We start from the raw sequence: 15,827 nt of genomic DNA on the forward strand, positions 1-15,827 counted from the left end.
AACAAAGCTAGAAAGACGAGCCGCCGCGCCGAGTCGCGTTCAGGCAGTGCTCGCAAGTGGTGGGGGAATGGTAGAGAGGGCACGTTAGGAATTGAAGCGCGTGAGTCTTACCCCCACTTCATCACTCGCGAGCGCTCCTCTGGCATCACTGCCTCCCCACTCCGCCGGACGTTGCCACGGCGCTCCGTTACTAACAACTTTAACATTGAATATCTCAGAAACTATAAGCCGCGTACACACAAAACCAGGTATCATTGGATTCAGTTTTACGAACTCTATCACCGTGCATAGTCTCGTCAAAAAGTGAGTAGCATACCTGGGAAGTCGGTCCGGTTCACTAATCTCGCGAACAATTTCAATCCAAGAGGCTAGTGCAGCAATTTGTAGGGACGTTAAAGCGGCCTGCAGGGACAAGTTGGGCACGTGCGGCCGTTTCAGAAAGGAAATGTTCTCGTTCCACGGGGAAACTCGTGCCGCGTGTACCATTGGACGGAGTAATTGGCCACTTCTCCGAGGCTTTATTTAGTAGACGTTGCCGTAAGATTGTTATATTATTCATGGCCGACTATGCTCGCGAATGTGAATCGGGACGGGTACGACCGCGTACACGGGGAGGAAGTTTGATAACGCGGATGTAATCAAGAAGCACGCGGTCCTCGATAAAACTTTACTCGGGTGCTGCTGCCCGTAAAGAATTCGACGGGACAGCCGTACTCGAACGTAGCTTCTGCAAATGGCGGCGTCGCTGGAACTGTCCTTGCTCGACAACGACATGGTCGTAACGTGGGAATTGATAAAAATCACTGGAATATTGGGTCACGATAGACCCTTAATGAAAACTGTAAAAACATATTTGTTAATTCAATTTGTGTTGATCTGGTTGATGGAATAATAAAAAGTTGGAAAATTATGCATTCGTTAGAAAATAAAATTAATTCACCATGTTGGGGTCATGAGTGACCCCACCATACCACTTGAGCTTAAATTAGCACGGTTTCTTCAGCAAAACGTATTTCGATCTACATATAAAATTAATGATTATAAACAAATCTCTAAGGAATTTCCAGTGGTAATTATTTTTAACGAAATTCGAACGATATTTTCAATTGCATAAATTTGCGATTAACTTCTTAGGAACGTTGCATGCTTTTAGTAGATTCTTTCAGATGAGAAATCATATCAATTTCATTATCCCTTAAAATCATAACCTAAGTTAGCTAAAAAAATCTTTACGCAAAATCAAGAGCACTTAATTTTTTTTAAATAATCCTATCTTGTCTCAAGTATTGTAATTACGGAAACCATGTATTTTTCTGTGGCACAAAAATTACTAAACAAAAATCGACTCGAAAGAGACTCGATCAATGATGGGACTCGATGTTTACAAAGAACAATTGTCATGGAATAAAACGTGAAGGAGTTGAGAAAATCTGGAGCCGGAGTGCGCAAGTTTCGGATCTTTGATTGGTGAAAAGCGAGCCGAGTTGCCGGGAGAAGCGTTTTACGGAATCCCCTAAGCGTAAATCGCCGACCGTGCGCGCGCGAGGAGAGAAATATGAGCGGTGGGACGAAAATGGGAGCCTCGACTTCCACGGGATCCAAGACTTAACCTAGGGGATCCATTAGCGTAACGAGGGAGGGCTTAATGAAATCGAGGAAATTCCGACGACGGAACGCTTCCACTACCACTCTCTCTATCGCTTCATCCGATCGGTTTCTCTTCTGTATCCTTGCTCCCTCATATTTCCTCTCTCATATTTTCTCTCTCTCTCTCTCTCTCTCTCTTTCATACTCTTTATCTCATTCTCTCTCTCTCTCTCTCTCTCTCTCTCTCTCTCTGTGAAATGATCTCTCTTCCTCTCTCAGTCTCTCTCTTTCTCAGATGCAGCTTCTCTCTCAGCCTTGGTGTCACTCTTAGACTCTCTCTCTCAGTCTTTCTGTCAGGCTATCTCCCCCCCTCTCTCTCTTTTCCTCTCTCCCACTCTGAGTCTTAGCCTCTCTCACTCTCAGTTTCAGCATATCTTTCTCCCTCCCTCTCTCAGTCTCTTCCTTTTCAATCTCAGCCTCTCTCTCTCTCTCTCTTTTTCCCTCAGTCTCTCTTTCTCAGTCTTCCTTTCTTTCTCTCTTAGATCTTCTGTCATACTCCCTCCCCCTCTCTCCTACTCTCTCTCTCTCCCTCTCTCTGCCTGTCTGTCTCAGTCTTTCTCTTTTTCAGTTTCAGTCCTCCTCTTTTTCAGTCTCAGTCCTCTTCTTTTTCAGTCTCAGTCCTCCTCTCTATCAGTCTCTCTCTCTCTCTCTCTCTCTGACTCTTTCTCAGTCTCTCTTTCTCTCTGTCTTTCCTTCTCTCTCCCTCTTAACCTCTCTCAGACTCAGTCTGTCTTTCTTCCACTCTCTTAGTCTTTCTGTCAGACTCTCTCTTTCTCTCTCTCTCTTTCTCTCTCTGTCTCCCTCTTTCTCAGTCTCAGCTTCTCTCTCCATGTCTCAATCTTCCTCTCTCTCAGACTTTCCCTTTCCATTATTCCCCCCTCTCTCTCTTTTTTTCTATATTTTTTCTTCTCGTCAGTCTGCCTTCCTTCATTCTCTCCTATTTTCTCTGTCTTTCTTTTTCTCTTTCTCTCTCACATTCTGTCTTTGTCGTCTCCCACTTCTTTCACACACTCCCTTCACTTTTTCAGTCTCCCTCTCGCAGTCTATTTTTCTCTCTCTTTCTTTCTTTCTCTGTTCCTCTTTCTGTCTTTTTCCTCTCTCTCTCTTTCTTTCTCTACTTCTCTCTTTCTTGCACTTAATCTTCCTTCTACAATCATTCTCTTTCTCTCTATTTTTCTTTCTCTCCATTATCTTACGTTTTCGTTCTTTCATATTCTCTCCGAATTCCTCTTTTGTCCCTCTCTTTCTGTTTCCTTCCTCCCTCACTTTCTTCTTACTCTGCTCTGTTTCCGTGTATCAGTCTCTCTTTCTCTCTCTTTCATTCTGTATCATTCTCTCTCTGTCTTTCCTTTTTCTTTTTCCACTTTTCCTGTCTCTCATTGATTTCCTCTGTCCTCTCCGCCTGTTCCCTTTTCTGATCCACTTGCTGCCTTTTGTTGGCGAGATTGATTACACCGGGACCGATTACTATCGATAAGTGGATAACGATGTCACCTGTCAATACAAATTAGCATCTATGTATCCATAAATTAAATCGCGGTGCGGTTAATTTAACATACCCCCCTCTCTCTCTCTCTCTCCGCCAGTCTCTCTTTTTCACTCTCTGTTCCTCCCTCTCCCATTCTCTCTCTCTTTTTCTCTCTGTCTCTCTCTCTCTCTCTCTCTCTCTCCAATTATCTCTCTTTCTTTCTCTCTGTCTCTATCTTTTTTCTCTCTCGGTTCTTTTCTGTGTCTCTGCTTTTCTCCATTTCTCTCTCTCTCCCTCCCTCTCTCTCTCGATGTCTCTCTCAATTTTTCTTAATCTCTCCCTCTCACACGGTTTCTCTCTCTGTTTTTCTCCATTTCTCTTTCTCTTTATCTCTGTCTATCTCTCTCTCTTGGTTTCCCTCTGTCTCTGTTTTTCTCAATTTCTCTCTCTCTCTCTCTCTCTTTCGGTTTCTCTCTGTCTCTGCTTTTCTTCATTTCTCTCTCTCTCTCTCTCTCTCGGTTTCTCTCTTGTCTTCGTTTTTCTCTCTTTCTCTCTCTCTCTCTCTCTCTCTCTCTCTCTCTCTCTGTGTGTGTGTGTGTGTGTGTGTGTGTGTGTGTGTGTGTGTGTGTGTGGGTGTGTGTGTGTTAGTCTCTATCTATCCCTCTATGTCCGTCTCTCTCTCTTTTTCGCTTTCTGCCATTTTTTCTCTTTCCCTTTCTGTCTTTCTCTCTCTCTCTCTCTCTCTCTCTCTCTGTTGCTCTCTATCGATTCCTCTGTCTCCGTCTCTCCCACTTTTTCTCTCTGCCATTTTCTCTCTTCCCCTCTCCCTTTCTTTCTCACTCTCTTTCTCTCTCTCTTTGTCTTTTTCTGTCTCTTTCTCTCTCTCTTTGTCTTTTTCTGTCTCTTTCTCTCTCTCTCTCTCTCTGTTCCTCTGCCCCCCTCTCTCTGTCTCTCCCTCTCCCTTCCACAGTCAGCTCTGAGCGTCGCCTCGACGGGACCCGCGCGACTCAATAAGCGAAGCCACGAGCGACCGGGATCGAAGGTAGATTAGCGGCCGCATAATTAACTTGATCGTGTTCAAGGTCCCGCGAGCGAAAAGCCACGCTTGTCCCTCCGACTGACCCACATCGACAGAGCATTCGGCGACGTTTAATTGCGGTCACTCGGCAAAGCAAACGCTCGAGCGCCGGCGTAGGGCGTCGCGACGCTTATCGTCCTGGAGCTCGAATCTTTTTCCGACGCGGCGCGCGCCCGGTAAACACGCTTACGGCGTGCATTATATGTATGTATGCCGCCGGCCTCTTCCCTCCCGGCAACGCATAAATTAATAACAATAATAATCGCGCCGTTATTAACCCACTTTTCGCTGCCGCTGTTGCTACATAATTCCGGTAAACAGAATTTTCTCGGCTGATTGTTCTACTTCGCTCTTGGTGCTTGCTTTATGCCGTCGTACATTGAATTAATGCGCACGCCGCTTTGCCGTGTTCTGCGGCGCTTCCTTCGTGTTGGTATAGGTTTCTATTTTTGAAACGTGATTTACATCATCTTTAAGGAAAATATAATACCTTTAAATTATGTAATAATTTTCATTATATTTACTTTAGTACCATTGATATTAAACTATTTTATTAACAATAAATCTTATTATATTATTATATAATATCTAATATAATTATATTATATAATATAATAAGTATATAATATATTATATTATATCTAATTATATTACTATATAATTTTTATTTCAGTAATTAGAAAAGAATTACAATTATATTTCTTTATTTCGCAAGTTGAATTAATAATTATTATAAAACGAAACTATAAATACTCGATTTGATTTATATTTACTATAATTTTAATTTTTATAACATCAATTTTATATAAAAAAAATCAATCCTAATATGTTCATTAACGTCTTAAAAATTTTCAAAATTTATTCATTCCCTTTTAATTTATTAACTATACGCGGGAAGCTCTTACATGCGGAGAGCTGAAATTAATATAATTAATTTTAATATACAATAATTTCAATACATTAATTTTTTAACGTGATTAATAAAAAGCGGGTATACAAATTTATGTTAAACAAATTGATAGAGATATAATTTTTTTAAAGTGGTGCACAAATTAATGTTCAACAAGTTCAGAATAAATATGATTTTTTGAAAGCGTCGAAACGAAAGGAAAACGAGAAATGGGTTCGCATTTCATGTTGATTTTAATTAGACTAATTTCATTGCATGCTTGTAGCGATCCGCGCACGGGGCAGGGGGGGAGGGTGGGTTACCTTTCCAATGCGCATCGGTCACGGATAATTGGGTTAAACGTTGTAATCGCAGGCGAATGGCTGAACAATCGAGCACAATTAATGCTGCAGAAACGATCTGGGAAACAATTAAAAACGGGCCACTTTAACAGGCCGTGCGTTAAGAACCGTCACAGAGGGTGTTCCTTTTTTTCCCGCACAATCGAATGTCCTCGTTATCTTTACCGATATGAACAAATGTATCGGAATGAATTTCTTCGGTTCGACGGTTCTAATATTATAATTCTGGCGCTTTTTCCCTCAAGGTCATTCCTCCCGAGTTCTGAAGGTCATCGCAATTTTGTTCATATCGACATATATTGTTTATAACGCAGCGTAAAAGTGCATATCAAGACGAACTCAACGACCTGCTCTAATTCGAATATTAAACAAATTAGAAGAGCACCGATTTGCGATCTGCATCGCAGATTTATACATAATATTTATAGTTATAATATTTATATTTATAATATTTATAGTTATAATATTTATATTTATAATATTTATAGTTATAATATTTATATTTATAATATTTATATTCATAATATTTATATTTATAATATATTTATAATTAATATTTATCGAAGAATGAAATTCTTGCGTATCTGCACAAAATTGTTTTTATTTTTCCTAAAGATCCGCAGTCTTAGCGATAATTCTGTTATCAATTTTTTTGCGAGCCAATTCAAAATGCAAATTAATGATCGACTTGTTTTCTTTTTTTGTACAAATCCCGATATCTCGAGTACCGCTGCGATATCTTAATAACGTCTCGATATCTCTGCCACTCGTGCGACTCTTCCACTCGAAAAGATTTGGCAACCGGCGAAGCGACACCGGTAGCATTCTGGAGCGGTTCAAAGCGGAATTCTCGGCTTCGAACAAGAGAGCTCGCCGCGTATCGAATCAGTTGTTGAACGTCGACCACGCGCCGAACTTCGAGCTGAGATATCGCTGAACGGAAAACAAGCGACTTACAAAGGAAACCACGTTGACAGATACATGCCGAATTTGACGGAACTCTGCACAAGTGTTTAATGGACCTACCTGACAATTCAACCGTATTTCGGCAGTGCGCGTTATTTACTTTAAGGGAGAAATCAACACCTTTGTCGGAACTGCGTATTCTACGTTTAAAGCAAGAGCTTTTAGAAAATGGTTCAAATGAAAATAACGTCGTATTTTGAGTCAGGAATAATTTGCTTTGTACAGATCGTATTTGGAGGCAACGCTTCAGGGGTGAAACTGGTTACAACGTTTAACAACCCCTAGATTCAAAATTGTATTTCTCGACTGCCGTAAGAGATATTCGAATGGATCTAAAACCAGTTTGTAAAGCGTACTTTTCTGTTGCTTCGTGAATTTTTTCAAGTTTTCTGCGTACTTCGTAAGGGTAGGAAAAATTGATCTTGTACACGAGTTCCTAATCCAACGTTTTAGCGGCAATACTTTTTAGCGTTTAGTAACCTATAAATGCATAAATGGATGCCTCGGTTACCGTGTGAAGTATTTAAACGAATAAAATCGCAAATTGTTCGGAGGGTTTTGGTGTTGTTCTCTGAATTTTTCTAAATTTTTAGGTGACTCGGTGAGGGTGGAAAAATTCATCTTGTATAGATCGTTTTTGAAGCCTACTAGTTTTAGCGTTTAGCAACCCCTAAATTCAAAACAAAATTTCTCAGCAACCGTAAAAGATATTCGAATGAGCCTAAAAGCATATTGTCGAGCGTACTTTTGTGTTGGTATCTAAATTTTTTCGAAATTTTAGCTCACCCGATAATGGTGGAAAAAATTCATCTTATATACATTGTTTTCAAAGATAACATTTCAGGAGTCACAATAGTTTTAGCGTTCAGCAACTCCCAAATTCAAAACAGGATTTCTCGACCGCCGTAAAAGATATTCGAATGAACCCAAAAGCATATCGTAGAGCGTACTTTTGTGTTGGTATCTAAATTTTTCCAAAAAATTTAGCTCGCCCGATAAAGGTGGTAAAACTTCATCTTGTATACATCGTTTTCGAAGATAACATATCTGGAATCACAATAATTTTAGCGTTCAGCAACTCGCAAATTCAAAACTGGATTTCTCGACCGCCGTAAAAGATATTCCAATGAACTCGAGAGCATATCGTAGAGCGTACTTTCGCGTTGCTTTGTGATTTTTTTCAGATTTTATGCGCACTCGATAAGGTTGGAAAAAAATTGTTCTCATAGGAACGATTATCGAAGTCTATGACTCTGGAGTATTACCGAGCTTCAACATTCTAGTTCAGCAGAGAATGAAACTTGGGTAGCGGCGTTAGTCGAACTACAGTAATAGCGAAGCACTTTTCCGTCGTTTAATGTTCCCCGAGCGATCCCCCACCCCCTCTCCGTCACTTCAGAAACTGCTCGAGCCTCTTTATTTCGCATGCACTCAACGTTTCTCACTCTCGAGTCCGATGCACACCACGAGAGGGGACACTTGAAAACACCGCCTGACCCTCGATAATATGTATTCACGAGCGAGCCGGTTCCGAATCTCCTATTATCACTTTCGCGTCCGCTGTTTGTGCTCCACTCCGGGTTATTGTTTAGCATTCTTGCGGCTCGAGTGTTTTCCTGAGCCTTCGGCCGTCAACAATCCCCGTTACATGCGTTAGTTTAGAGGACGCGCGACGCGTGCTTCATACGCGATTCAGTTTTAAAGGACTGTAAACGTTCCGTTTGCGCTGGAATCGCCTTGGGCGACAGTGTACACTGATTCAGTTAGTAAACATGCTCGCCACAATTTTCCAACATTTTTATTCTGCTGTAGGATCTTCGGGAGAAATTTTCTACTCGGTGAATTTAATTTTGGTTTGCGAGGCTAAGTGAAAACCACTCGCAGTTGTAACAAAAATCAAATTGCACGAATCGATTGCCTTCCTTCTTAATAATTGTGACAAGTTGAAAATGGTGTGACAGTATTGTGAAACTTCTCGAAACACTTTGCAATTTTCTGTTTCATCGATTTTTCTCGTGAAATGACTAAAAGCCTGCGTTTTAATGATAGAGAGACCGCAGATCATCGCGTGGAATATAAACAGTCTGCATAAACTGTATTGTATTGTATTTTGTCTATTTTGTGTTTCAACCAAGTCGTCTTTGCACAGATTTATATTAGCAGTTCAATTTTATTTTAACGAAGAAATGTGATTCGAACGCGTCGGGAAGCAATCAATTACGAAGAAAATGAAACAAAACCATATTGTACATACATATATTCAACGACCGCAAACAAGAGTGTTGTATCTGTTGAAACTCCAATTTGTATTCCGGAGCACAACCGAATAAATCAATGCACCAAATTTGGTCCGATAACGTTAAAGTTTTAATCAGGTGTTCAAAAAGTTAGTGATATCTTTTGAAATTGTTATTTAGAGGAAAATTGTAAGTTAGATAGTAATGTCAAAAAATAATTAAACACCAAAATGATGGAGCAACGTATTAAGTGAAATCCAAAATATCAAGAAAAAATTCAACTGTATTAAGAAAAAACCAATACATCAAGAGAAACCCAAAATATCAAGAAAAAACCTAACATATCAAGAAAAACCTGCATTTCAAGAGAAACTCAAAATATCAAGAAAAAAATCAATGTATTAAAAAAAAACCACACAACACATCAAGAGAAACCCAAAATATCAAGAAAAAAACCAACTTATCAACAAAAACCTGCATATCAGGTAAAACCCCAAGATCAAGAAAAAAACCACAAACGAGATAAACCCAAGATATCAAGAAAAATCCCACATGTCAAGAGAAACTCAAAATGTCGAGAAAAGACATAATATATCAAGAAGAAACCAACACATTGAGAGAAACCCAAAATAACAAGAAAAAAACCAACATATCAAGATAAACCAAAAATATCAAGAAAAAACCCAACATATCAAGAAAAACCTGCATTTCAAGAGTAACTCAAAATATCAAGAAAAAAATCAATGTATTAAAAAAAAACCAACACATCAAGAGAAACCCAAAATATCAAGAAAAAAACCAACTTATCAACAAAAACCTGCATATCAGGTAAAACCCCAAGATCAAGAAAAAAACCACAAACGAGATAAACCCAAGATATCAAGAAAAATCCCACATGTCAAGAGAAACTCAAAATGTCGAGAAAAGACACAATATATCAAGAAGAAACCAACACATTGAGGGAAACCCAAAATAACAAGAAAAAAACCAACATATCAAGATAAACCAAAAATATCAAGAAAAGATACAACATATCAAGTAAAACCCCACATAACAAGAAATAAACCAACACACAAGATACGCCCAAGATATCAAGAAAAGCCAAATACATCAAGATAAATCCAAAATATCAAGAAAAACCAGCATATCAAGAATAAAATCAATACATCAAAATTAGTTCGTAATATTAAGAAAAAATCCAACACGTCAAGATAAACTCAAAATATTAAAAAAAGCCCAACATATCAAGAAAAACCTACATATCAAGTAAAAACCAACATATTAAGAAAAAACTCAACGCATCAAGATAAACCCAATATATCAAGTAAAACCCACATAACAAGAAAGAACCAACACATCAAGATAAACCCAAAATATCAAGAAAAGACACAATATATCATAAAAAATCCCGCATATCAAGAAAAAGTTCATCATATCAAAATAAACCCAATATATCAAGAAATGTCCCACATATCAAACGAGAACGTAGCATCTCTCCAAGCTCCACTTTCTACTCAAATTTCACCAAAATAAATCCACCAAATCCCGCCTATTTAACCTGACCGTTTCAGTAATACCAGCTGCAAGAATTCAATATCTGCTTGACGAAAGCGGTAGTCGCTATCGCAGTCCGGGAGAAAAAGAGCGAGAGAGGAAGAGAAAGAGAGGAAAAGAGAGAGAGGGGGAGAGAGAGAGATCGTACGACCTTGGCTAATCAGCGTCGGTGCGAAAGTAATTCTTTGTTTACCTCGTTCGCTTTCGCCGGTGTCTCGGTGAGCCGTCGGAAGCAGCCGGCGATGAGAGACATGGTAGCGGCGGGCCCGTGGTTTCCGGGTGCCGGCGTTGGGACCTCTTGCTGCGGGCCTGCGACGTTGGGCCGACGGTCCGGTGTGGAGGGGAGCCGGAACAGCTGTCGGCGTGGCGCCAGGGATCCCGACCTCTTCTTTCTTCGGCCGTGACAGTGACGCTTATCGGTCAACGGCCAGCCAACCGGACCGAATTAATCCGAACTGAATCGAACTGTACCGATCCGAACTGGATCGGGCTGTACCGAACTCGACCGAATCGAACTGATCCGATCGGACGCGACCGAACCGAACAGCCACGACCGGGCCGAACCGAACTGATCCGATCCGAGCCGAACCGAGCCGTGAAGGGACGGGGAAGAGGGACCCAGCGGAAGAATAGATTAGCGGACGAGGAAACAGGTGGAACGAGGGAACTAACTGTTGCCGCCGCCGCTTTCGTGCTCGGCCCGCCGACGAACGGTGGACAGGGACGAGAAAAGGGTGCGCGGAGAGAAGATGAAACGGTACTACCGTGAACGGACCGCGGGGAAGGAATGACGCGACGCTCGAGACCAGCCTCGGACCAGAGATGCACCGGGAAATGCGCCTGCGAGCTGACAGCCGAGCTCCTACGACTAGGTGGCAGCACCTCACGGACAAGTCGCACGGTGTCACGCGTAATGTATTTACACTCGCGTATAAAGTGTTTCGTCGAACACTCTAATCTATTACGAACTATATCGTAATTTCTATTCATTGAATCTATTACAATTTGTATTTATTCAATCTATTACAACTTGTATTTATCAAATCTGCTACAATTTGTATTGATTAAAATTTAGATTCATCGAATCTGACGGAATTTATATTTACGAAATTCATCAGAATTTAAATTTATAAGATCTAGTACAATTTGTATTTATCAACTTTGTTACAATTTATATTTATTAAATCTATTACAATTTGTATTTATTAAATTTGTTACAATTTATATTTATTAAATCTATTACAATTTCGATTGTTATATAAATTCTTGTAAGAGTCTATTGTAATTTAAAGTTTCTAGTTACATTCCTATACAAATCTATTATAATTCCCGTTTCCATTAAAAATCTATGGAAATTTGAGTTTGTAAGAAAAATTCGTTGTAATTAAATGTAATATTGAAGATTTATTAGAATTGATATTCTACCGCTATTTAAAATCAATTAATTTAAGTTTTTATCAAAACTTCACTACAATTCGAATGTCCATCAAAGAATTACTGCAATTTAAATTTTTAATTCGAAACGAACTAATTTAAATGTCTATTAAAAAGCCATCACAATTTTAAATTTCCGTTTAAACTCCTATTAAATTATAAATTACCCTTCGCCAAAATTCACAACATGTATTTCACCAAACAAATTTCATTGAATAAATTTCATTAAATGAATTATAATTATGTATGCAAACTTTTCCATGGAACTTCTCGTGTTGTTGCCCGGTCAATCAAATTGTTCAACTGCTCTGACTTCAAATTGCGCAATAGCGAGCCGCTAGACAATGGCCGCGTAAAATTTGACGTTCTATTGTGCGGCGATCTTTCATCTCGTCTCATTTTAATATCGGACGGAGCCGTGAATAATGCATACATTGAGAATCGATGCAGGAAAACACTGCAACAGATTCGAGGCGGCGAAATCGATTAATCTTCGAAGCTCCTTGGAAGTACATGCTATCTACTCGGTGAACTTATAATAGCTCCCGTTTGATATATTTTCTTTTCAACTTTTTTTACACGTGTACACTACCCTCCCAAACACTTGCAGAAAAGGACACTTACAGAAAATATAATTTCTTATTATATATTCTTATATATATAATAAGAAATTATATCAATTTCTCGGTTTCCCGAATTTCTTATTATATATATATCATTCAGTAAATTTTCGAGAAACGATATTATATATATTATATATTTATATAATATTTATTTATATAACATATATGTAACATAATAATATTATAATGTATATATATATATATAATGTTATTATGTTATATAAATAAATATTATATAAATATATAATATATATTGACCGTTATTTTCAAATTTTTACTTTTTATTTTTACTTTATAAAAGAAAATTATTCTCAGTATAACGACGGTGCGTGCTGCGTCGGCGATTCTCCGGGACGAGAGACTCGTAACTCTTGTTTTCGCCGTTGCTCCCGACCGATTAAGAACCGAATGCAGTAAACGTCGCCGTTGTCCTCGGTTTTTGTAGCTTCACGGTTACGGGGTCGTTCACATTGCGGTGTTTAGTGTTTTTGCGTGCCGGGGTCGGCAAAAAGATGGCTCGTTAATAAAAGGAGACTCCTGCCGGTTCCGGAAAAACGGGTGACGAAAAAAAGTGAAATCAGGATCGTGCCGCGGGGCTGTGCGCCGTCATTCGATACGGTTTTTTGTTGGCCGCTGTAAGCACGGTTCAGTTTATGCTGGCCGTTGTTTAGACCCCTGTGCACGAGCTCTGTCCGCGCTCGTTATTGTCGGCGCGCCGGTGGATCGATGGAAAGTGTTCGCCAGTCTTCGATCACGTGTCGGGGAGCTTCTTAAGGGAGGGCATTCGGGCGAAAATCAACCTACCAGTTATTTTCCAGATAAGATTGTGAATGGATCGATTCTGATAGCATTTTCCACGTTGACTCGAATTACGTGCAAATTATTCTGCCAATTAATATATTTCGCAATAAAAAGATTATTTATGAAAAAAGAATCGGATTGAAATTGCGGTAAAAATTGCAGATGGAAAACTTTGTATTCACATTAATAACTACGTGTTCGCAACGAACTTGCATCTCGATTAAATTCGAGGTCATTTCAAGGTCACCGTGTCCTAAGTCCTTAAACCGAACTCGTCATTAACTGTCGCATAGTGTGATTAAACGTACATAGTTCTACTTGAAGGAAAATTTGATAATCGTCACACCGATCGATAGATAAGATTCTTCTGATCGAAATGAGTCCAAACACGTTGGGAATCTGACTACGTTTATCGATTATTATTATACCGGGTGAGTCGTGTGACTTGGAATTGTTCGATCTTGGAAACCTCTGTTCTTAATGGGTACCGTGTACTTAACAATTTCTCGTAGAAAAATGTGGAACGCATACTTTAAAAATTATCCGTGGTGTGCAAGTTTCCTGACTCACCCGGTAGATTGCTTTTCAATTAATCCGTGAGCAGCTTAAATTAATCGGATTTGCACCGTGTTCGGACTCATTTTAGTCGGAAAAAATCTCAGCTGTCGATCGATGCTACAATAATAAAGGCGAGTCGACGATGATCGCAAATGAAATTTTTATTTTCGGCTTTTTCAGAAATTTGGACCGCCTTCACGGATTTTGGAAAAACGCGTTGGAAATTTAAATTTACAGCGCGGTCTTAAGGACCGGTAAAACTGCTTGGGTTATTAGACGTTCAAACTAATAAACAATTTTAGCGAATAAACACATTTAACTGTTTCGTAGAATGGAAACATAACCTCCGGGGCTATAATTAGGCTACTTCGGTATTCACGTGCTCCTCGAGGCCTGCATCAGCCAGAATCTAACATTAATGGCTGCGATTGTTGATCGTCGATCAATAAACCTGTTCGACATCCTCGGGTAGCTTGTATTCGGTCGACGGATTTTCAATCCGCGGAAGTGTTTGCGTTTCTATTGTGTTATTGTTGCTCTCGTTGTATCGAGTGTTTTCACAAAATCATGCATTTCCGATTGCTCGTAAACATCGTTGACTCGCGATTTACACGTTCTTGCCAGTGCACTGATAAGTAACACTATTCAATTGATGATAAAGCTGCAAAGAAATGTTCGTCTACATCTAATGTACAGGGTGTCTCAATAAAAACTACCAGCCTAGAATAATTCTCTACTATCAATCTATTTTTATTACTTTATTATTCCACCTACTTTTTCATTATTCTGTCATTATTCTCTACCATAATTATATATAGTCCGAAAATTACGTTGCTTCCGGGAAATGAGAGATACCTGAGATCATTTGAAGTAACTTATTCCTTTACAAAAATTTTCTCTGTGGCTTCGTTTACGAGTTATTCACGAAAAACACTGACCAATGAGAAGCGCGCTCGCCTGACGCGAGACGGCCGAGCCAATCAGCGGAACTGGGCTTCGTGTGCTCGTTGGCTCGGCCGCCTCGCGTCAGGCGAGCTCGCCTGTCATTGGTCAACGTTTTTCGCTAATAACTCGTTAACGACGCCACGGAGAAAATTTTTGTAAAGGAAAAAGTTACTTCAAATGACCTCAGGAACACCTCATTTTCCGGAAGTAACAATTTCGGGACTCCCTGCATAATACATCGGGTGTCTCGTCAGAAACATTGATGTTACAATCGTTTCTGACATTCGACATTTCATTTAGAATCGGTTTCACGCTGATTTAAATATTTTGAAGGCCAAGGTCATCCGAAGGTCATTGTATTATAGCGGACGATTGAAGAAAACAAACAGGGTTTATTAAGTAAGTTTCAAATGGAGCACCCTGTGTATCAATTATGCTTTGGCCGTTTTCCTTGCAGTCCAAACGAACCAATTATAAATTATTTATACGTTGTTTATTCGCAAACCGTGAAGGCGCATATTAAAACAGCATGTGGCTCGAAAATACATTTCATCGAGGGGTTGAAAGATCATCGACAAAATCGGGAATGCTGGTTCATTATACTTGGCCTGGATTCAATTTCACGGAAATAAAAGGAAGAAGAACTAGACTCAGCAATGAGGCAACAAAACACACGACCTTGAAACAAATTTCTTGTTTATCGCAACAAATTCAAGCTGCGCACAAATATTTTTCCTTCTGTTAATTATTGTAATAAGTGGAAAATAAGGTAACGGTATCTTATTTTGTTATTTATTGTTTTGTGATTGACTTGTATATTTGTAATAGGAAAATAACGATGGCAAAGTCGAAAAAATTTTTGTGTACGCCAAAAGCATACAGAATGAACAAAATAACTTGATAAATATTTTACTTTCTTTTTGATAATGTTGACAAATGGGAAAATATTTTTCGAAATGGCAAATGTTGTAATTAATCTGTGATTTTTATTCATTTATGCCAAAAATATATAGACACAATATATGGAAATATTTGAAAATATTTTTTGAGATGGCAAATGTTATAGTTAATCTGTGATTTTTATTCATTTATAACATTAATTAGAACATTTATCATTTCAAAAAATATTTTTTATTTTTGTTAACATTATCGAATACAAGTAAAATATTTATCAAGTTATATTGTTCACTCTGTATGTCTTCGACGTACACCAAAATTTGTAGACTTCACCATCGATTGAACGGTGTTCCTTGTGAGACAGCGTG

At 39.0% G+C, this 15,827-nt stretch overlaps 1 protein-coding gene across 1 annotated transcript in view; it reads right to left on the reverse strand.

Annotated features, from left to right (window-relative positions):
• Drep4 (DNA fragmentation factor-related protein 4) overlaps positions 1-11,045 on the reverse strand; it is a 36,826-nt gene extending 25,781 nt beyond the window's left edge. Inside the window, exon 1 of the mRNA XM_033479397.2 lies at positions 10,395-11,045. Coding sequence (XP_033335288.2) covers positions 10,395-10,454 — 60 coding nt within the window. The 5' untranslated portion in view covers positions 10,455-11,045. The remainder of the gene's footprint in view (positions 1-10,394) is intronic.
• Positions 11,046-15,827: the final 4,782 nt, after the last annotated feature.

The sequence above is a fragment of the Megalopta genalis genome, chromosome 14, assembly GCF_051020955.1.
Source record: "Megalopta genalis isolate 19385.01 chromosome 14, iyMegGena1_principal, whole genome shotgun sequence".
In the NCBI taxonomy this organism is placed as follows: domain Eukaryota; kingdom Metazoa; phylum Arthropoda; class Insecta; order Hymenoptera; family Halictidae; genus Megalopta; species Megalopta genalis.